This window comes from Peromyscus leucopus, chromosome 8b (assembly GCF_004664715.2).
Source record: "Peromyscus leucopus breed LL Stock chromosome 8b, UCI_PerLeu_2.1, whole genome shotgun sequence".
In the NCBI taxonomy this organism is placed as follows: Eukaryota; Metazoa; Chordata; class Mammalia; order Rodentia; family Cricetidae; genus Peromyscus; species Peromyscus leucopus.
In genome coordinates, this window is record NC_051086.1 from 59370809 (window position 1) to 59394319 (window position 23511).

General features: G+C 44.5%; 1 protein-coding gene and 1 long non-coding RNA gene across 5 annotated transcripts in view; one reads left to right on the top strand and one right to left on the bottom strand.

Annotated features, from left to right (window-relative positions):
• Positions 1–23511, bottom strand: part of Vps53 (VPS53 subunit of GARP complex) — a 151400-nt gene that overhangs the window by 50971 nt on the left and 76918 nt on the right. For all 4 annotated transcript variants that reach the window (XR_005090317.1, XM_028866779.2, XM_037200743.1 and 1 more), the window contains exons 12-13: positions 12736–12837; positions 5470–5564 (exon numbers count right to left, since the gene is read on the bottom strand). Coding sequence is in view for 3 of the 4 variants with exons in the window: in XM_028866779.2 (XP_028722612.1) it covers positions 5470–5564; positions 12736–12837 (197 nt within the window). In the remaining variant the exon portion in view is untranslated. The remainder of the gene's footprint in view (positions 1–5469; positions 5565–12735; positions 12838–23511) is intronic.
• LOC119086920 lies at positions 612–16412 on the top strand. The gene is made up of 4 exons (XR_005090318.1): positions 612–652; positions 1606–1773; positions 6457–6646; positions 15261–16412. It is a non-coding gene; the product is annotated as an uncharacterized LOC119086920 (long non-coding RNA).

The window sequence follows — 23511 nt, forward strand, 5'->3', positions numbered from 1 at the left end:
TACTTACATGTATGTATGTATATATGTACATATGTATGTGCACATGTTTATGTATTAGAAGAGGACTTCCTGGAGTGGTAGTTCCAGGCAGCTGTGAGATCTGGGAACCCAATTTCAATCTTCTGAAAGAGCAGTCCGTGATCTTAGGCACTGAGCCTGCTCTCCAGCCCCCAAATGTTGGTTTGCTTGTTTAAAGCAGTGCTGTGACTCAGACCATGATCAAGGACTTACTTTGATCACGCTAGATAAACACTCTACCACTGACCCACATCCCTAACCTTTATTTTTTATTTGTATGTATGCATATGAGTCTGTCTATGTGTATGAATGTGTATGTGTGTGCCCACAGGGGCCAGGAGACATCGTAAGATCTCCTGAAGCTAGGGTGCCACGTCGTTGTGAGCTGCCTGATGTGGGTTCTGGGAGCTGAACTCAGGTCCTCTATAAGAGCAAGAGTTCTTATTACTGTGTGGAAGTTCTTATTACTGTGTGATGGTCTGTATGTCAATGTGTTGCTCTGATTGGTCAATAAATAAAACACTGATTGGCCAGTGGCCAGGCAGGAAGTATAGGCGGGACTAACAGAGAGAACAGGAAGGCGGAAGGAGAGACTACCAGCTGCCGCCATGACAAGCAGCATGTGAAGATGCTGGTAAGTCATGAGCCATGTGGCAAGGTATAGATTTATGGAAATGGATTAATTTAAGCTATAAGAACAGTTAGCAAGAAGCTTGCCACGGCCATACAGTTTGTAAGCAATATAAGTCTCTGTGTTTACTTGGTTGGGTCTGAGCGGCTGTGAGACTGGCGGGTGACAGAGATTTGTCCTGACTGTGGGCAAGGCAGGAAAACTCTAGCTACATAGAACGATCATCTTTCCAGCTTCAGGTCCTTGTTTTTAGGTCCTACACACTGAAGTATTACTGAGTAATAAGAAGTCTTTTCTGAGATTTGAGAGTTAAATGACTTTAAAAAACGTATGTGCATATACATGTAGATGTGTGTAAAATAAAGGCAGAAGAGGTCAACAAACGAGAAGCCAGGTGAAGGGAAAACAGTTCTGCAGGCTATTTCTTCTAACTCTTCTGTAAGTACAAGTTATTTCAAAAGAAAAAAGAACTAGTTACAGAAGGGTTGTAGGTGTGACAGAATCACGGAAGGAGTGGGAACGTGAGCATAAGTTATGTAGAAACTCACCAGAGTAAGCAGAATTGAGTCACAGGCCCTTCCTGACAAGGAAGACCACAGGGTAGAGGGAAGACAGTGCTGATGTGGAAATCCCTACCACAAGTCGGTCAGGATGTCACCGCAGCTCCTGAGCAGAAGCTACAACACCTCTTAGGGTGGACACAGAAATGGCGAAATCCTTCATGAATGTAAGGACAGCTTAGCCCAGCTTGTCACACAGCTGGCTTTCAGGGACTTGCTTCTTGCCACCTTCCTAGAGCCTGGCTTGTGGACCTCCTTCTGCTGCTTGGCTATCTGTCTGGCAGGCACTGCCCGAATGTCCCCTGGACAGGCAGACTGCTGAGGAGATGAGAGCACAGACCCCATTCCTGACCCCATATGAGCCTGCAACACTGATGAGGCCACCTTCCCACACAGGCATCCTGAAGAGGACCCCAGAGGGAGCAGGACAGGCCGGGTCCCTGAGCGTCTCTCACCACTGTGTTTCACTCCCATCCAAGCCTATGGGATGGGCTGACGAGCCTGGCTGCCAACAGGACAAGACAGGATGGAAGGGGTTAGCAGCATGTGGGAGGCCCCAGGCTGGTGAGTGCAGAGCTCTGACTGGAAGCCAGGTCCTTCTCACGTCCAGACTCCTGCTCCCTGCTCTGTTGGGCTCTGTCACGGGAGAGCTTGTGAAAGGTCTGTTACTCTCCTCCCTTGCCGACTGGAGTCTGGGCTATGGGGAGAGTAGTGACTGTACACACCAGTCTAATCTGAGCTCGCTCTCTCGCTCTCTCTCTCTCTCTCTCTCTCTCTCTCTCTCTCTCTCTCTCTCTCACTTCAGGATCCTCTGACCAAAGGGAAAAATGGATCCTAAAGTCCCTTGAAATCATATTCAAAATTACTATGTATGTATAACTAATTTTTTTTTTACAAGAAGTCTATCTATGGCTTACTATTTATTTGTTTGTTTACTTATTTATGATACTGGGGATTGAACTAGAACCTTGTACATGTTAGGCAGGTACTCCAGCACTAAGCTATATCCCTGCCTCTTTTTTTTTTTTTTTTTTCAAGACAGGGTTTCTCTGTGTAGCTTTGGTGCCTGTCCTGGAACTCACTCTGTAGACCAGGCTGGCCTCGAACTCACAGAGATCCACCTGGCTCCGTCTCCCGAGTGCTGAGATTAAAGGCGTGTGCCACCACCACCTAGCCACATTGTATTTTTGAGGCAAGGTCTCACTAAGTTGCCCAGGATGGACATGAACTCATTCTGTAACCTAGGCAGGCCTTGAATTTGCCATCTCTCTGTCCTCTGAGTAGCTGGGATTACAGGCCCATGCCTCCAGGATTTTTAAAGGATCTACGACTTGTCAGGGGTTAAGAAGCACTGCGGGCATCATGTCTGAGTGCTCGGACAGGAGAGGAGATGGAGTTCGTCGTCTCTCTTCTGCTTCAGGCCCCGCTCTGTGTGACTGTGTGACTGCAGTACAGTCCTGCAGCCCTTCCCCCACAGGTGCCCCCCCCCCGCCCCCGGCTTGAAAACATTCTAGGAGGGCAAATGCCAGCCAAAAGGCCAGTGTCGCATCTTCCATAGACTGAGAGCCCGAAGGAAGGAGGCCTGGCTCTTTGCCAAAGCACCATGAGCAACACGCAGATTTTGATGAGTCAGGTCCATGCAAAAGTAGACAACAGAACTGTAAGCGAGAAAAGAGACTCTGGACCAGGAAGGTCTGGGCCAAATAGCTTTTGGGCCCTTTTGAAAAGAGACTTCTAGGACTATGGGTTGATGGCTAGGGAGACGCTCAGTTGATTAAGAATCTACATTAAACAAACCCAGGTGTGGCAGCACACATGCACAATCCCAGCACTGGAGAGGTGAGACCAGAGGATCCTCCAGGTCCACTGTCAAATCAGCCTAGTCTATTCATTGAGTGCCAGGCAGTGTGAGAGACCTTGCCTCAAAAAATAAGGTGACATCTCCTGAGATGTCACACACACACACACACACACACACACACACACAAAAACACCCCAGGATAGGGGGAGTGGTGCTGGGGTGCTTTCAAAGAACAAGGTAGCAATGGTAACTAGTGCCCTCTGTGAGCCTGGTGGACACACCCCAACGGCAGGGAAGGAAGCCCAGCCTTCTCAAAACAGCTTTATTTTCCCGGTGTGAGGTGAGTTACTCTTGTTAACATGGAAGGTCTTTCACAAAGTTTATATCTGGATAAAAGAAAAGGTAAGGGGGTTGTGCCTGCAAGATCAAGTAGATGGACATCATGTCCCCTGTAGTGATCTGCTCCAAACATTCTTCTCTTCTTCCTGCTCATCCTGAAGCAGGCTTGGAGACAAGGAGTTGCTCACCCAGGACAGAAGCATTAGAAAGGAAAAAGGAAAAGAAAGACAAAGGAGAATAAAGGCAAAGGGGCCTAAGTGTTCCCCAGAGAAGGACCTCAAGGGCTTCCTCACAGCTGTAGCCAGTTTCCTGTGTGTGTTCTCCTGTGTGAGCTGCAGTCTGTCTTCCCATGTGTGTCCTTGGAGACCTTGTAACCTGGCCCAGCCTGTGTCCTCAACTTTCCCAAACCCTGCTGTCCAGTGACTTTAATAGTGAGTGACTCTGGCCATATGCAAAGATGAGGAGGTGCCTCCCTCCTTTGTGAATAGCTTCCTGTGAACAAGGTACCCTAGACCATCAACATCCACTTCTGGCTGTGAGGAAACTGGGCTGGGAGGGGCCTGACTTGTGAAAATGTCTGTAAGTCTGTGAAAAAGCATGTGTGTTACATGAATAATTCCAAGTCCATAACTGACACAAACAAATGTGGAAGAAGGTAGAACTTCCCTACAGTAGAATTCCAATTAGAAAGTGGAGAAGAAATCATGGGAACAGGTCAACCTTAGGCAGTGAGAACTGCAGGCAAGAATCATCAAACCCTGCTAACATGAGCCAACTCGACAACAAGAAACAGGATGCTCCCACAGTCTCAAACCATTCCCTGCAAGACACTTAAAGAAAGAAAACTGTAACTTGATGGTGGAGAAGGCTGGCAGGCTTCACCATGGCCAATCGAGTCAACATCAGCAGCTGACTGACCCAGAGAAGGATGCAACACCACTGATTTTGTCATGTGGGCACATGATCTCACATATGCAGCTCAGGCTGGCTCCAAACTGGAAGCTGTCCTGCCCCCACCTCCTACGTGATGGATTATAGTGTGTGTTATCTGTCAGCTCATAACTTAAGAAAGACAATACATTAATAGATATGGTGTGTGTAGTTCCAGTAGTCAGAGAGCTGAGGCGGGGGGATCACTTGACCCCAGGAGTTTGAGAGCAGCCTGGGCGACATAGAAACTGTTTCAAAAGAGGGGGTGTGGCGGGGGCACAGCATCCAGCAAATGGAAACTGAGAGCATCTCACAAGCATCTGAAACATTTGGTCAACCTCTAAGGACGTCAAGGTGAGAAAGACGAAGAAAAACGAGGAAGCCAGGCTGAAAGAAGGCTCCAGAGACCACAGGTAATTTCATGATTATTAGGTCCTGGATCAGAAAAAGGATCAATCTTACTTTCTGATTTAGCTAATTGTGTTTACATTAAGATATTTCCAGGCCTGTGGAAGGCTAGTGGAGAATTTTTGTGCTGTTTTTTTTTTTTTTTTTTTGGTTTTTCGAGACAGGGTTTCTCTGTGTAGTTTTGCGCCTTTCCTGGAGCTCACTTGGTATCCCAGGCTGGCCTCGAACTCACAGAGATCCGCCTGGCTCTGCCTCCCGAGTGCTGGGATTAAAGGCGTGCGCCACCAACGCCCGGCTTGTGCTGTTTTAAAGCTTTTTTGACAGTCAAAATTACCTCACAATGAAAAGCCAAATTATAATTGAAAGCATATACTTCAGGAACTAGGCTTTCTTAGAATGTCTGGGTGCCCAACACTTTGTGGGGTGATGTGCAGTCAGCCCTCAAAAGCTTAGCATCCACATGGGGGTGGGAGGTGTTCAGAGCCACATGGAGGCTTATAAAGCCAAGCTCTGGCAGCTTAAGTTTATGAGGAAAATATGCCAGTGTAGTGGCACATACCTTTAGTCTCAGCAGCTGGGAGGCAGAGGCAGGTAGATCTCTGGGAGTTAGCTAAAGCTACATATCCTGTCTTGAATGAACAAATTATAGGCAAAAGAACCAGTCACATGCAGAATATATAATGATATCCTTAATGAGCTCTAGAAGGAGTTGTCCTTTTGTAGAACCCAACAATCAGAGGCTAGAAACACAGGCAGAAAACAGCAGAACACTTGTCACTCACTTGTCCTGGGACTCAATGTACACGTAGAGATGAGGCTCAAAACACTTGGAAACAATGCCATGAAATGGATTGTCTGGGGCCTTGGGCTTCTTTGGCTGGAAAGAGAGGAGGGAAAAATATGAATGAACATGAACCCCATGTTTGAGCAACTTCTGCAAGTTTTTAAGTGATTTCAAAGAAAACATCCAAGTTCACTCTTAGCTCACAGACAGGAGCAGTGGACACAGGGCTGCGTCACACCAGGATCCATCCAGTGAGCCACCACCAGCTCTTGTCAGCATCTCTGACTTGCTGTGTGTGTGCTGGGAGATTTACTGCTACGCTGCTATTACATGCATCTTTTATTTGGAAGCTCATCATCAGCGGATGTCTTCAAATGTTAAATCCGGGCTGGATTTCAAGAACACTTTGTATTGGTAGTCTCTGCTCCTTGTTATTATAATCCTGATGCTAGGCACCTTCTCATCCTTCCTTCCCGGCAGTCCTCCTGCTCCTACTACCCAGCTCCTCCACCAGCAGTCCCAAGGCACACGGTCAGACTTGCTACCTCTTGTAGAGCTCCCCAGACTGTGGACTATCATTAACAAATCATGTGAGAAAAGAGAGGAGCAGGGGGCCAACACAGGGGTTACCACCTTGCTCTCTACTTTCAAGCCTTACCATTTACAGTGCTTTGGCGTGAGGGCATCTTGTCTAAGAAAGCATGGCTGGTAAACTTATGGTAGGGAGACTGATGAACACTAGTAAACAGGTTACTTGGCAACAATTGTTTAAAAATTATATTTTCTTCCTAATTCATTTCCAAGTATCTAGAAAATAAGAATCTCCCTGTTACTTTCTACTCCTTAAAAAAGTTAATCTGTCTACTGCCAAATGTCAGCAAAAGGACTCTGAGCCAAAGATCTAGAGCTCAAGCTTAACATAAGCCATGCTTGCAAGACACTTGCTGATTAGAACTCTTGTACCCTTTTCTTCCTCTTTTTGTAGCTCTGGAGCTCACTCTGAGGTCTTGCACACTAGCAAGCACTCTCCCAACATGCTCCATTAACTAGCTTAATGAGGAACAACTACTGCATGCGAGCGAGCGGAAGCTGGGCATCCTGCTGAACTCCTGCTAACTCAGCACTTCAGAGCAACAGGAGCTGAAGTCTGAGGCCAGCGTGGGCTACAAAACCAGGTAACTATCCCAGGGAAAGAAAGGACTAGAGATATGGTTCCATTGGTATATTAAATAAAACAAGACAAAAAACCTATATAGAGGACACACACACACACACACACACACACACACACACACACAGAGAGTGCATAATGTACACATCACACTAAATTCAGAGATAGGCATACATTTGTGAAATTAATACTGCCATCAAAGCTCCTCCTTTCTCTCACCTCCATTTTGATTATGAATATGATGATGATGATGATTAGTGGTAAGGACATTTTATATAGGCCTACACTCTTAAACTGCTTCTATTTTAATGAGCACTAAAAACAGCTAGGTGTGGTGGCACATACTAGCTACACGGGAGACAGAGGCAGGAGAACGGTTGGAGCCCACAGCTTGAGAACAGCCCTGCCAATATGCTGATACCCTGTCTCACAAAACACCGTATGGGGCAGAGAGCGGGCTCAGCAGACAGGGTACTTAGCACCAAGGTTGACAGCATGTGTGCTCCCCAGAACCCACACCGTGGAAGAAGAGAACCAGCTCTCACAAGTCATCCTCTGACCTCCAGACAAGTATCAAGGCATGTGCTCCCTTCCCTACACTCTAGATAAATAAAAAAAGATAAAGAGATTTTAAGACTAAAAATAACTGCCAAGTACTGGGAAAGCTACCATCCAGTGATAGTCAAAAGTACATCTACCTTATCTTAGCATCTGGTTACTTACAAACCACTGTAATGGGTTAAAGTTGTCTTTTAGCTGATGTAGTGGCTCACGTCTTTAATCTCAGGCGGATCTCTGTGAGTTCTAGGCCACCCTGGTTTACAGAGTAAGCTCTAGGCCAGTCAGGGCTACATAGAGAGAGCCTGTCTCAAAAACAAAAAACCCCAAACATTTAAAAATGAATAATTTTCAACAAAAATTAAATGTTGCTGTGTGTGATGGATCATGTCTTTAATTCCAGCATTTGGGAGGCAGATACAGGGGGGTTTCTATAGAGTTCTGGGCTAGCCAAGACTATAGAAAGAAAAAAAAGGTCAACATTACACGCATCCTATAATTTCTTCTTTCTTTCACCTTCCATGAGTTTCATGTTTTAAAATTTTAGGCTAGATTTCAAAAAACTCTTTCTGGTTTTGTTTTTTAAGACAGAGTCTCATTCTGTATCCCAGGAAATGCTCCTACCTCTACCTCCTAAGTACTGAAATTACAGGGATATGCCACCACAAATCACACCATTCAAAACTCTGGTCCTTCTTAATGATACGTTGTCTTCTGGAAACTACAGCCAATGCTGGGCCCAGGCTGGACTTGGAGAGGTCGCCGGGAAAGCACAGGGTTGTCCAGTCCACAGCTGGTCCCCTCCGAGCACAGGTGCCGGGGGCTGTCCTGCTTCCACTAGTTTAACACAGATGGCCCAGCACGGAGCAGGAAGGCTGTGAGGAATGACCCTCACCCTTTGTTCTGTGTGTGTGGTGCTCACCTGTGTGGGGTGGCACAGGTGGATTTGGGATGTCTACCGCTTTCCACCTGAAAGCGTTCCACCTTTTCTTTCTGAGAGAGCCACCCCTCAGTGAACCATGAGTTCGCCATTTCAGCTAGACTTAATGGCCAGCAAAGCCTCTGGACCCAGCTGCCTTTGCTCCCCCAGTGCTGAAGCCGCAGGTGGGCACAGCACATCTCACTTTTATATGGGGGCTGAAGTGAACTCAGGTCTTCGTGCCTCTGCAGCAAGACTTTTACCTGCTGGGCCATCTCTCCAGACCCCATTCTCTCTGTTTTCTTATTTTATTATTTTTGATAAGGTATTTTGTTAATAATACAGAAAAATGTGATTCAATCTGTCTTTGTAGGACTAGATAGCCTGACTGTTGGGGAATTGTGGTATCCTAGCCAGGTATCTGTTCAGTGGTTAAAATATAACCATTAGTATTATTCCTTTCTCTGTGTGTGTTGGGGAGGTCCATGTTCATGTAGCTGTGCTGCACACGTTGGGGAGAAATGTGGAAACGAGGATAACCCAGGGAGTCATTCTCAGATGCCTTCTACCTTGTGGACTGCAGCTTTGTCAAGCAGGCTAGGCTAGCCACGGGTGGACGCCAGGGATCTATCTGTTTCAGCTTCGTCTCACATGACTGGGATTAGAGGTGCTTCCCACCACACCCAGCTTTTTACATGGATTCTAGAGATCCAAATTCAGGCCCTCACACTTAGTGCTTTACTAACTAGGATACCTCCCTAAACTGCACTATTAATCTTTTCTTTTGTTTTGCTTATTATTATTATCTATTTATTATTATTATTACTATTATTATTACTATTATTATTATCAGTGTGTGTGTGTGTGTGTGTGTGTGTGTGTGTGTGTGTGTCAAGTTTATGGAAGTCAGAGGACAACTTTGTGGAGTCAGTTTTCTCCTTCCATCTGTAACATACCCCCAGAACTTAGTACAATTGACCCCATAGTGGAAGTACCATTCAGGCCATTGATGGCATGTAGACACCATCACCAGCCAAACAAAGATGAAAACCTAAAGTCTCTAAATGTACCATCCTTGCTTTTTGACTTCTGCTTCTGGCTAACAGTTCTTATTAACAGAAGTATGTCAAGCAAGGATGTGTTTTTTTCCTTAATTTCATTTTATATTTATTTAGCTTTAAAGCTCATCCTGGGGAAGACACTCAGGGCTATACTTAGATCCCTAACACCCAGTGTTATCAGCTGACTAGTAAAGACTTTATATTGGCTGAAACCCATGTCGGAGTAGTCTTTTCTAGTGGATCCCCCCCATGGGTTCATATGGGTTCTGGGGACTGAACTCAATTTGTCATGCTTGCACAGAAGCACCTTTACTCAGTGAGCCATTCTTATTGGCTCCTTTTGTTTGTTTTGAGACAGGGCCTTCAACTATGTATCGCAGGCTGGCCTTGAACTACAATCCTCCAGCTTTAACTTCCTCATTGCCAGGTCTACAAGTCATCTAGTATGATCTTCACAGGTGCTATGCATGGCAAGGCCCCATATAATGCACGAAAAGCTGCATTACCAGACAGGCAGGTGCCCCATCTCCACCTTAGGTGACTGACCTACCTCTGTATTGTCCATCATTGGTCCTGCTACCACAGTACCTAGCTCCTTCCTATTGATGAGTTTTTATCATGAGCTGAAGCAAGATGGAACAGGAGGGACTGCCCAGATTTCTTTCTCTAACTCCTTGTCCACAGGGCTGCCCTGCTCACAGCTGCTCTATGCATGTGCTCATGTATAGCGAGGAGGTGCTGGAATTCCAGCCCTTACTGGTGTCTCCCTTTGCACCAGGCAGCTCCCCAAAGAGCTGATCTGCAGCCCAAAGAACACACTAAGTCATTTAGCAGTAGCATTCAGGCTGGACTGCTGAGTGTGTGAATTCTGTCCAAACACTGCAGATGTTTAAGCTATTTCCTCCCAGAGTTTGATGGAATAATAAAAGGTTACTGTTGTCACAGTAAGGAGGTCTGCAGCTGGTCCCATTTCCTTTTATTACTATCCAATGTAAACAGATTAAATCTAACTGCTCGGATCACCAGAAGGGTACATTTTTAAACCAGAAATTCCTGATTTCTTCTCTCTCCTCCTGTGCCCTCAGTCCCTTGCTTTTTTTTTTTTTTTTTTTTTTTTAATCACTGGGAATATCTTGGCAAAAAAGCACTCAGGTCCTTTCAAGAAGTGCAAGCTGCTTTTCAAGTTCATACTCCCTTCCCGGCAGCTAGGCACAAACTGTGGCAGGGAGCAGCCCTGGGGTCAACTGCCTACTGGCTGTAGCAAGGAGATGGCTAGAGTAACTCAGGACAAGTAGGGGCTCCCCCACTTTGGCGAGCTCCCCAATGCTGTGAAGTCACTTACCTGCACCCCAGGAGCTCCTGTTCTTCCAGTACACAAAACTCCAGAAGCCAGCTGGCTGCTGGGAGGGAGACCTGAGACTCCAGCAGCCAGCCAGAGGTGAGAGTGGCAGGGGGGGCATTAGACACTGCGTGAGTGTTACTACCAAGAAAGAGCAGCCTTGACTTAGGGGACATCATCCAGATCAGGGATGGGTTCTTAATACATGTAAAACTTCAGGTTTAAAACAAGCTTGTTCTGGAAGTCCACATACAAAGTGACTCAGAATGGCGCTGCTCTGGCTACAGGGACCTTGGTCCCTTTCTCTCCTAACTCCTTATGTCTGATGAGCCATCAAAGAATACAATCATGAAAGTCACCATGCAGACAGCAGGGAGGCTGAGAACCTAAAACCTATCTGAGGCCACATGGCTATAAGCAGCAGATACAGGTCAAGCATTTTCCTTACCACAGAGCTCTGCTTTTATACCTGCTTGTCTTTAGATCCAGAGGTCTTGGTCTTAGCACAATCACCTCAAGCTTTCATGAAGAAGAAAAAGCTCCAGGACAAAATGAAATCATAGTTTACCTACAAAACTGTGCAAAGGTGTGAGGGGACTCTGCTAATCCAGTGTAATGACACCCAGAGGTGACGAGCTACCACAGAGCACCAGAGTGCTCAAACTGCATGGTTCTAAACATGACAAAGGCAGCTGACAGCATGGGGGAGACGGAGGGCCCCATACAAAGCATGACTATGGAAGGCACGCTTCTATTGAGCAGATGCCTGGGGGAGGGGGGAATTCTCTCTCTCTCTCTCTCTCTCTCTCTCTCTCTCTCTCTCTCTCTCTCTCTCTCTCTCTCTCTCTCTTCTTTCTTTCTTTTGGTTTTTCGAGACAGGGTTTCTCTGTATAGCTTTGTGCCTTTCCTGGAACTCATTCTGTAGCCTAGGCTGGCCTTGAACTCACAGAGATCCGTTGTGGGGAATTTACAGGAAGAATGAGGCCCCTCCAACTGAGACCCTGCTCCCACACTGAGAACTGCTCTGGGGTCAGAAGCAATAGTCTCCTCTGTGCTGCTCAGTGATTCAGTGGCTTTAAGTAGACTCACAGCAACCCTCCAGTTCTGCCCATAAACTTAATTTCTGTGGCCTCCACTTTTTAATAAGACATGAAGTGTGTGCATGTTGGGGGTCGGTGTGGGCTAGGAAAGGAGTTCCAGCTTCTATCTGCTAGACCTGGCTGCTAGTCCCGGGCCTCCACTTCCAAACTCAGCCCCGAGCAAGCTGCTGACCCTCTCAGAGCTACTCTGATCGCCCGTGAAACCAGAGGGAGGCAGTGTGAAAGCCAATGAAAGAAAGGTGTCAGGATTTTGAAATTGTAAAGTGCCTTAAATGTGAGGTATCTGTGTTGTTACAAACACAATGGAGCAGACACGTTTTATGGCCTTGGGAATTCTGCTGTGACTTCTGTCAGAATTCACACTACCTTGCCACACTAGGAACACAGGCTAGCTGCACAGTGTGTGGCTGGGGTGGCCTCAGGCTGGTGTCCAGCCACCTCCCTTTGGCTGTGTCTGGAGAGAAACAATGTCACCAAATAATCCTCTAGCAGTGTAGAAAAGTCAAACAAGGAGCACTAATCCCGAAAGGAAATGGCTGACTTGCCGCTCTAACCTCTCCTGACATAAAACGGCAATGAGACAAAAACACCATTCTGCAGGAGGAAGGGAGAGGAAATTTCATGCTGGACAGAAAGTGCTGAAGGAAATTAAAACTGCTAGTGTGCTCTGAAAAGAACTCTCCAAAGATGCCGCTGGTTACCCTGACATTTCCAAGGCCTCCCCGGTGGCTTCCATGTTGGCTTGCTCTGTGTGGAGGCCTCTCCCTGCCCGAGACACCTCTAACCCCACAGTGTCTCACATCATCATGGTGTTGGACGGGAGGAAGGAAAGCGTCCTGGCAGACCCAGATGCTGAACAAGGCACAGCTGTATTGGGCAGCTCTGCCACGTGGGCTGAAGAGGAGAGCCGTGGGGCCAAATGCTGAGGGGAGGCTCTTCTGCAACAGATTAGGGGCAGGAAAACTGCTCTTCGTTACCTGACCAGGCCCTCACGCAACCACCAGAGTGATCTCTGAGGGTCGTCCCTACCCAAAGACCCTATGTGAAGCGGGCCAGCTCACTTTCAGAAAGGTGCACGAGTGAGTCGGTTACACACTACAGCACAAGCAGACTCACTTGCTCTAACTCGCCTTTCTCCAGCGCCAGCTCCTCCATCTCGGGTGTTGTCTCGTCTTCCAGGAAGGGATTGGTAGATGGCGGTGGGGACTCCAGCTTTTTCTATTAAGACATGAGAAAGAGGTTATTTTCTGAGCATGAGCCTTGCCAATGACCTACTTTATCCAACTCTTGGATCTGTCCTCATAACAAGAATAGAGGCATAGGGATCACATTCTCATCCACATGTCTTCTTATTCCTCTTGTACTTTCTTCAACCTGCACTGCCCACCCTACTCCAATTCTTCTTTTAAGACAGGGTCTCTCTATACAGCCCTGGCTGTCCTAGAACTCGCTGGGCAGACCAGGTACCTCTACTCCAATTCTAATCTGGCTAAAACTCTCACTCATTATTTACTCTTCACTTCAAAGGTCCCTTCTGGGAAGCATTCCTCCTCATCTGCCAAGTTTGGGCTACATGTCCCTGCAATGTGCATATCCTTTATGGGTATTTATGAGGCTGGGCACAGTTGACTGTGCTGTAACCCTAATGTTATAAGGTAGAGACAGGTGGATCACAGGAGCTTGCTGGCTAGCCTAGATAAGAAAGTGAGTGATCCTTTCTCAAGGGAGTAAGACTTAGAATTCCAACATCCTCCTCTGGCCTCCATATGTAAGTACACACACATCTGCACACACACATCTGCATGTACACACACACACACACACACACACACACACACACACACACACACATGAGAGGGGGGGCAGGGGAATCAAACACTTTTGTGGCTAGAATCATGTATGTGTTGGTCTTCATTGTATTTTTGGTGACTTTCATGTAAATATGTGCTCAATAAATATGGATGAATTCAAATGGCAGATGGGTTTGAATTCAAGAACTAAAGAGCTAACCTCACATGTTGTAGATTAAAGCCAGAAGTCCATTCCCAAGTCAAATCCCATTATAATGATCACAACAGAAATTTCCTTGCGAAAAACTTTCTCAGCTCTGGAATGAGATAACTGTTTGAAAACACATCAATAAGGGGGACCACAGGCTACTGGGAAAGCTGGGGGCAGGAGATGTAGGTTTTAGTTCCAAACCAGCCAGCTTCTCTGAGCTGCAGGAGCTTTTATCTGCCGAGTGTGGTATAGTCACAGGACTGCTCTAAGGATCAAGTGTAATAAATGTGTGAAAGCCATGCAGAAGTACACGAGCATGGGCTCACTGACTAATCCCAGGTACAGAATCCACACAAATCTTGGGAACATTTATGATTTTTGAACAGAGATTTATGCTTGGGTGCTGAGAGTTTCAGCAGAAAGAAACCTTGAACAACAAGCAGGACACCAGGGTTTGGTTGGTGGTGTGGCGAGGGGTGGATCCTGGAGACAAGAAGTTAAGCAGAAAGGGGGTTTCCAAATGTATTTGTGACATTTTAGCATCTACCAGTAGTGAAAGCTGGTGTAATCGCTAAAACCAAGAGAAGGGCCACAGTTGGACAATAGTGTTAATGGCTGCCAAGTGCCCACATCATCCAAAGGTATTACAAAAACCAAAAGTGAACTTAAACAAAAAAACAAAACCCCCTGAGGTATCTGCTATGAGCTTTAAGATAATTCTGTTTACATATATTTAAACCACTAAATTCTTATCTGAAACACTTGGGTACTGTTTTGTAGTCAGACAATGGCTTCTGTACATGAAGAAAGCCTTGTGATTGTGATAACTGTGTTAGCTTAAGGTAATCATTACTAAGACAATGATTTTTGTAGAAAACTGGTGAGAAACAGTGCAAATGACCAGGCAAGCATTTCAGATCTGCATGATGCACCCTTTGCATGCTAGCTTCTTGGCCTGCTGTGGTTCATTTATATGTGTGTAGGTTTATATGTGTGTGTGTGTGGTATTTATACAATATGTGGGTAATGTACACATTTATAGAGATTTTTAAAAGCCTGTGCTCCTAAGCTTTAGTTGTCTTTTTAAGAGTTGCTGGTATTTGGCCAGGCATGGTGGTACATGCCTACAATCACAATACCCTAGAGGCAAAGGTAGCAAATCTCAGCATCTCAAGTTCAAGGCCAGTCTAGGATGCATAGTGTGTTAGTGAATTCCAGTTAGAATCCAGCCTGGCAACTTAGTAAGACCCTGTCTAAAAACAAACAGCACTGCTGATATTTTAGGGGGAAAGGAATAGTAGAAAAGAGCACTTACCAGGCCTAAACTTCAACAATTAGATTAGTTAAGCTAGGCATGCTAGTGGGTACCTGAAGTCCTAGCTTTTTGGAAAAGTGAGGCAGGAGGATCTCTTGAGCTAGGGAATTTGGAACCAGACTGGACAATACAAGAGTTCATGTCAACAAAACAAACCACAGATCCCTAGCTGGAGATATAGCTCAGGGTTGGAGTTCTTGCCTAGCCACAGTTACATGGTGAGTTTAAGGCAAGCTTGGGTTACCTGAGATCCTGCATCAAAAAATTAAATACATAAAACAAGTGAAAAATCAAATAAGTTAGAAGCCTTATATTCACTTACTAGCAGGTTTATGGCCATACTTCTGAGGAGAGTTGCTATGCCCAAGTCTCCTGGTGCCAAGAGGATGTGGAAAGCAGGTCCCTCAGCTGAAATTAAAGCCTTGCTCTGAACCATTCCATGACAGAAACAGGATCTGAACTTTTATGGTAAGTGTTCTTTATCTACTACATCTTGACTTTTACACAGCTGGGCTTCACTTTTAAAGCACAGTGGGATATTTATTAGATAAATGAAACAAACAAAATACCCAGAATCAATGAAATGGACTGAGAATGTTCCTGAACTCCATGCCCCACTAGAGAAAGTGTCAAATGAATGAGTAAAAGTAAGGAGGAGGACAATATGAAAGGCTCTATTGAACTCAGAGCTGCATGAGGTGGGGTCCTTGGACTAGAAGTCCCGAGTTCCCTTCTTCCATCCACACGCTGATGAAATCGCAGACCAGAAGCCCCTAGCATACTCTTGGGGCATGCACACTCCAAGTGTGGACTGCATTCCTCCCTTCATCCACTCAGCAAATGGATGTACTGGGTACCTGGGAAAGCAATGAGTAATGCAGACTTGTTCTGCCCTCCATCTGCTGAGAAGTAGGCTTTAATCAACCACAGAAGCATGTCATAATGGCCTTGAAAAGGTAGTTGTTATGAAGACATGCAGCAGAGGGTCAAAACTAAATTCTGGAGATAGAATCGTGGGCTGTTTTGGAGCTATCTGAGGGTCAGAATTGTGGGGTAGAGCTCTTTCTGTACTTGAGCAGCAGCATCCACTGTGCATGCAATGGACATTAATTATGTGGTCTGCACCCTAGTCCAGACTCCCTGACCTGCACTGGTGATGCAGAATGAATAAGACAAGGAAGAGAGGCACTGTGAGAGGGAAATGAGGATCAAGCAGGCTGGGACAGGGAAGAGCAGGAGATGTAAATAAGAAGGCACTAACAACAACAGTTTTGGGGGAGTCTGCAGGGTAGATGGGCAGAGGTGTGAGGTACAGAGCAGAGGGTCAATCAAGTGCTTTTTGTAGGCATGGTAAGATTTCCCTCTCATCACAAGAAAGTGGCACTGAGGGTTTTTAAACATGGAAGTAACAGATACTAATTTGCTGTGGAATAATCCTTCTGTACACTGAAAATATATTGTTCTCATTGTTAATAAAAAGCTGATTGGTTGACAGCTAGGCACAATTTTTCAGGGCAGAGAGAATGCTGGGAAGAGGAAGAGTGGGGTCTCAGAGTCACAAGGGGTGCAGAGAGAAGCAAGATGAAGGTGCTGTGTTGAAAGAAGGTACTGCCACATGGCAGAAGAGAAATAAGAAATGTGGCTTAACTTCAAATGTAAGAGTTAGCTAATAACAAGCCTGAGCTATTGGCCAAGCATTTAAAATTAATATTAAGTCTCTGAGTGGTTATTTGGGAGCAGCTGCCAGGACACAGAAAAATTCCACCTACAAATGGTGCCCAAATGTCTGGCACCTACATCCACATAAAACCTGAGAAAGCTTAAAAAAGGTTTTTAAACACACAAAAACAGAGCCAAATGTAGCTTCCTAGTCTTGTTTGAATCTCTTATGCCAGCCTTAGTGTCCGGCATCTTCCAGCAGCTGCCAGCATGCCATGAGCTAAGCTGCATGGCAGATTCCCACAGTCTCTCATACAGGTTGTGGCACAAAGAGGCATCTCCCAGCCCCTGCCAGCTTGAGCTGCCAGCTTGAGCTCCGCCAGTACAGTTCATGGCAGGTTTGGGGTTTTGCTCATGCAGACAGAAGAGGTTACAGATGCTCAGTAAAGACAGATCCTGATGGAAAAAAAAAAACAAAAACCTCTAAACAGGTTACAATGTGTTTAAAAATGTACAAAGGTTTGAGAGAGAAAAGAAAAGGGATATAGACAGTTATATATACATATATATATATAAATAACAGTTATATATACATATTTATATATAACAGTTATATATATATATATATATATATATATATTATATATATATATATATATATAGTTTTGCTGGGCGGTGGTGGCACATACCTTTAATCCCAGCACTCGGGAGGCAGAGGCAGGAGGCTCTCTGTGAGTTCGAGGCCAGCCTGGACTACAGAGTGAGTTCCAGGAAAAGTGCAAAGCTACACAGAGAAACCCTGTCTTGAAAACAAAACAAAACAAAAAACATATATATATATATATATATATATATATTATATATATATACATATATATGTTTTAAAATAATAAAGTCCTTAAAAAGGGAATAAAATAAAATTTAAAAAGCCACATAAAGATGGGAAATACACAGAGTCTAGATCCTGTATGTTACTGTGTATTCTTTAAATTTTTTGACTGATAATGAACGAGCAATAACTACTAAGAAACATTGGATTATGGAACTGATAAACTAAACCAAACTATATATTTTAAAAATATCTTGACTTAAAAATGGAAGTCAAAAGGTATGTTGCTTTGGGAGAGAGGTTATGCTTTTATTTCCACAGGAAATGAGAGGCTGTGGATTCATTGCAGGTTGATATGGACCAGGTTTGATTAGGGAAGACCCCCTGAAAATCCTGACCATGAACATAAAGAAATAAACCTAGAAAAAACTATAAAACATGCAATGTATATTTTACCTGCTCAAACATAAAACAGAAAATCATCTTGGGTTAACTTATGTACAATGCACTGTCTATACTTGTATTAACACAGATATGTATGTTACCATTAAAAGTTTATGTATTTTCAGAGCAAAGGGACCAGACACCAATGAAAATGAATGGCCCAGGTGAACTAGCATCTCAAAATACCTCTGTTACAGTCTTCTCAAAATTCTGCATTCAAAACAGCTTCAAGGTTGATAGCTGAGATGGTCCAGCCTCACAAAGCACTCTAGATAAAACTTAATAATTTTCCTGATTTTTCTCAAGATTTCCCCAAAGACCCCAGCACCCACAGACAACAGGAAGTAGAAGAGATGGGGTATGGGTAGGTTTTGGTTATTCCATGGATTATAAATGTTTGCCATTGTGTAGGGAGGTTGGTTACAAGTTGTTATTGGCCATAAACAAAAGAGTTAAATTTTCTTTCTAAAGGAAAAAAGGAAGATATGATATAAAAATGATAAAAGGGAAGATTGTTGAATCTACTTTAATCCAAAAAACAACTATTAACCTCAAAATATTTTACATTGGCTTGTATTTTGTTTCATTGACACAAATTTAAAGTTAATTTTGTTATACCGCATTTATGTTTCTACTCTTTTTGTTTGTTTGTTTGTTTTGGTTTTTTGAGACAGGGTTTCTCTGTGTAGTTTTGGTGCCTGTCCCGGATCTTGCTCTGTAGACCAGGCTGGACTCAAACTCACAGAGATCCGCCTGGCTCTGCCTCCTGAGTGCTGGGATTAAGGTGTGCACCACCACTGCTGCCCAGTCTATGTTTCTACTCTTGTCTGGGGTATTGTGTTTATGTAGCTCATTTAAAAATATAATGTATAATTAAAAAATACAAGTTAGTAGTCATCTATAATAATCAAACTTGTAGTCATATTAGGTATGTTTTCAAGGTTAAACAGATATATTCAGAAAGATAGATGGTCTTCAAACACTTCAAAGACCTACAGAATATGGCATTCAATATGTTTAATAGCCTAAGGCTTTTGTTGACAATGAGACATGTCTGTTCTTGGCAGAGAAGATGATGAGTATCTAAGAAACTCCATATGGAGTTTACTTTTTTTGTGACAAAAGTTAGCCACTGGGCAAAAAACTGCCCTTGCCTCAGTTGCTGACAGTATACTGTCCAAATTGGGCCAGCAAGACAGAAAAAAAAAGTGACTGCCAAACTTTGCCAAGACAAGGTAGGACAGTCCTTCAAAATTCCCTGCTTCTCAAAAAAGTCTGTCAGATATACTAGGCCAAAGATAGATACCCCAACATTGCAGAAAAAAATTTGGGTGACTGTCTAGGCAGCCTGATGTCCCTGTTATTAGGTAACATTACACCCTTCTGGGGTCTTTGATGGAGTTAATGACTAAATAATTAGACTTAAAGTTTTCCTTAGTTATGATAAAAAGGTAAATTAGGTATAAAACTTTAGACTCACAAAAATGAGATAAATAGAATATTTTTTTCTAGATTTGCCAAATACAAATGGACTGAATATTATAACTGTAATTCTCACTTGGTTTTGTTTTGTTTTTTGTTGTTGTTGTTGCTCGGTAATTTAATTTGTAGGAAGTGGGGGAACAAAGGGTTCCAAACCGGGTTTTAAAAAAAATCTGTTCTCCTTAATTGCGTGTGCAGATGTGTCAGCTCAGATTGGGAGGCAATTAGCCTAATTATGTTTAAAGTACAGTTGCACGCTTAAATAGATAATCACACCCGCAGCGGTAACTCTTTTTGTTGTATATAATTTTACTACGTTAAAGTTAAAAACCTTTCTTTTTTAGAGTAAAAGGGAAAAATGCTACAGAACAATCCCTCTATACAATGTGAAAATGTGTTGCTCTCATTGTTAATAAAAGCTGATTGGTTGATAATTAAGCAGGATTTTCAGGGCAGCAAGAATGCTGGGAAGAAAAAGGGTGGAGTCTCGGAGATGTGAGAGATGCAGAGAGAAGCAAGATGAATGTGCCATGTTGAAAGACGGTACCACCACATGGCAGAAGGTAGATAAGAAATATGGGTTAATTTAAAATGTAAGAGTTAGCTGGTAGCAAGCTATTGGCTGAGCATTTATAATTAATATTAAGTCTCTGAGTGGTTATTTGGAAGCTACTGCCAGGACACAGAAAAACTCCGCCTACACTAATTTGGATTTTTTTTTTTTTAAAGCTGGGTTTCACTGTTGCCCATAGTGAAATAAATACTTTTTCCCAAACATAATATTTTTATTAATTATTTGGGAATTTCATACAATGTATGCCATCACACTCTCTTCCCATTCCTCCCAAATCCACTCTCTCAGTCTTGTGCCCCATCCCAAAAAACCCACCAAGTTCAATTTGAGTTGTCCATACACTCATTGGAGCATGGTCAAACCCTCAGTAGCCAGCACCTTAAAGAAAACTGAGCCCTTCCCCACCCCTGCCAGAATCCATCCACTGTGAAGAGCTACACTTCAGCTTTCTGTCACAGTTTTTAAGGACCCTCTTCAATGGCTTCCTGTCTAGATCATTTCTTTTTGGAGTGGGTGGGGAGCTGGTGGTCACAGAAGCCTTCAATGTCTGTCATTCTCAGTTATGAGTCTTCAGTCACTGACATCACTGCAAAGGAAGCTTCCTTGCCCATAGCAGTCAGCAGCAGCATGGTTCACGGACTTCTACGTGGTTTCCAGTGGCAGCATGGGTCATGGCCATCAACATGGTCTCTGACCACAACCTGGACCCTGGATGGACATCAACACAGCCTGCAGCAGCAGCATGGTGCCTGACTTCAGCATGGACCACGGAAATCTTTCAAGGAAACTTAATCCAGAAAAATGAACCATTCCTCATCTCAGATATCTTGATCTTGCTCAGAGTGAGAGTGATCATGCAGCTGGGTAGCGTGGTCCCACCTTGGTCCCACGCTCTCCTCCCCCAGCAGGGCGAGCATCTTAGCAGCAACAGTGGCTTCACTGGGGACTGAGTGGCAGCACTGGCCTATCGGGCAAGCAGCGACGATGGGGAGCAGTGGGCCAGTGGTGCAGCTCTCCTACTTGTTGCCAATGCTAAGTTGCGTCTCTGTGCCAAGCACACTGGACCACTCTATTCCACCATCTTTTTTTTTTTTTTTATTTATTTATTTTTATTTATTTTTTTTTTGCTGTTGTTTGTTTTTTGTTTTGGTTTTTTTCGAGACAGGGTTTCTCTGTGTAGTTTTGGAGCTTTTCCTGGAACTCACTCTGTAGCTCAGGCTGGCCTCGAACTCACAGAGATCCACCAGGCTCTGCCTCCTGAGTGCTGAGATTAAAGGCGTGCGCCACCACCGCCCAGCACCATCTTTTTTTTTTCTCCAGTTCCAAAGAAACTACTTTTTAAAAGTCTTCCCAGAAGACCTGCCTTTTTAAAAGTTGTTCTGGACATCCTGTGCACTCTACAGGCTCATCTGAGTCTCCCTTGGAAGCCTCCCTGGGTCTCGCAGGCTCCTTGAAGCAGCACCACGGCACTGTCCTAGGGGCTGCCACCATCTTGATTCTTCTCTTATATAAAATCTTTGTCCAATATAAATTCTAAAAATATATGATAGCAAGATGGTTCAGCAGGTAAAGGCACTTTTGCCACCAATCCTGATGACCTGAGTTTAATCCCCAGAACATAGACAGTAGGAAAAAACCAACTCCTCAAAGTTGTCCTAACCTTCACATGAATGTAGCAAGCGCAGACATGTGTGCACACACACAAAAAAAAAAAAATAAAAAAAAAAAAAAAAAAAAAAAAAAAGCGGCGGTGGCGCACGCATCCCAGCACCGGGACACACAGCATCTCTGATTCACCACCACAAGTGAGTTCAGAAAGCAAAGTAACAAGAGAAATTTCGAAAAAAAAAAAAAAAAAATTGTCTCATTACTTTTGGGAGAACAGACTAAAACAGAATCAGGAAGCAGTGTGAGCTTGCCACAGTGCTTCAAGCAAGAGCTGAAGAAGCTGGAGAGGTTTCTGGAGGGGTTTGGGAGGATCAATGGGACCTATCAAATGAGGAGAAGGAAGGAAAGAGGTTGAAGATCAATACTTGGGCTGGTGTGGACACTCACTCAGATGGAGACACTGGACAGTGGACAGGGCACAGGCTCCGGACCTGACTACCTGGTTCCAGTCCAGGCTCTACCTCTGGGTCTACCCAGCTCCTCAAGCCTCGGCCTCTATGGAAGACAAGCACCCTGACACACAGTTTGGCATACTGGGAAAGTCCGCAGGGAAAGGCTCAGAAGCAGTGGCTTCCACTAACAGTAACAGGGATGACGACAGAGTACAGCCTCAGGTTTGTTTCTTCCTTTCAAGACAGCATCTTAGGAGGTGGCCAGGCTAGCCTTAAAAAAAAAAAAAATCTGCCATCTTCCTGCCTCTGCTTTCTCAGTACTGGGATTACAGGTGTGCATAAGTGTGTGCTTCACTGAAGAGAAAGAAGTAAGGGCACAGACTGAGTCTTATGAAACCAGTTTCTTTACTCGCCTCCTAGGCGGCCTGCTCCACTGTCCTGACTCTGGGGTCGCTCCAGGACATGGAAGCAGTGGGCTGTCAGTTCACAAGAGTGAATGGCACACCAGAACACTTCCTCCTTCGCTAGTCCACTGTTGTGCACTCACTGCCCTGTTGAAAATGCTGTTGTACGAAGCCAAAGGCCGAGATGAGGGTGCCGAGGGCCAGGCAGCTTCTCATATTAATCTGCTATGGTGAAAACAAGCCTTTGCCAACAGCAACCACTGGCATAGTGTAGCTTCTGGGTGACAGCCCTGCTGTCAGCCATCCAGGTCACACTTCTCCTTCCTGCTCTGCAGCTGTTGTGGACCAGGGAGAATTGGATTTGGATTTTAAATAACTTGAATGACATATTCTATAAACTCTGTGCTGCTAGATGAAGTATTTGCCAAGAAGGGAAGGGATTTCCAATTTTAAAAGAATCCTTTCTTTTGGCGACGATGACAGTGGATCTCAAGTCCACACGGGAAGATAAAGTTCTTCAGATAGCAACTTAATTCCCTCTGATTGGCTCACATGGGACTCCCAGCACCTTCCAAACAGAAGGGGCCACACACAGGCCAGCCAAGCTGTCTCATTTACTGTGAGAAGAGTCTGGCTTCAGTCAGGTGCACTTCCGCATCTGGGCCTGCACGAACAAGTCCCTTTTGGAGGCCCTGGCTGGACATGTTACATTATCAAAGAAGGAACGCTGAAATTTAAGGCCATTTCCCCTTTCCCTGAAGGAGAGAGCTTTCAGTTAGGAGATGAAAGCCCCACATTTTCTGCACTTCTCATTCCATAAACACTTTGCAGCAGTTCAGTTCCTGACTGGCACTTTAAGAGGCAGCTCGCGGGCCTCAGCTGACAGTCAAGACCGCAGGCTGGGGCAGCGCACACCTGGTGTTTACTGTCCTCCTCCTCCACTCTTTTTTTTTTTTTTTTTTTTTTTTTTTTTTTTTTTTTTTTTTTTTTTTCTTTTTTAAAATTTTCTTTAAAGGGGGCACATTTATTGTCACTGTTCCAAATGTACAAAAAAAATTAGAAAATAACCCCCAACTCAATTCCCCCCAACCCCATAACATTCTTCCCAACACAAATAATTTTCT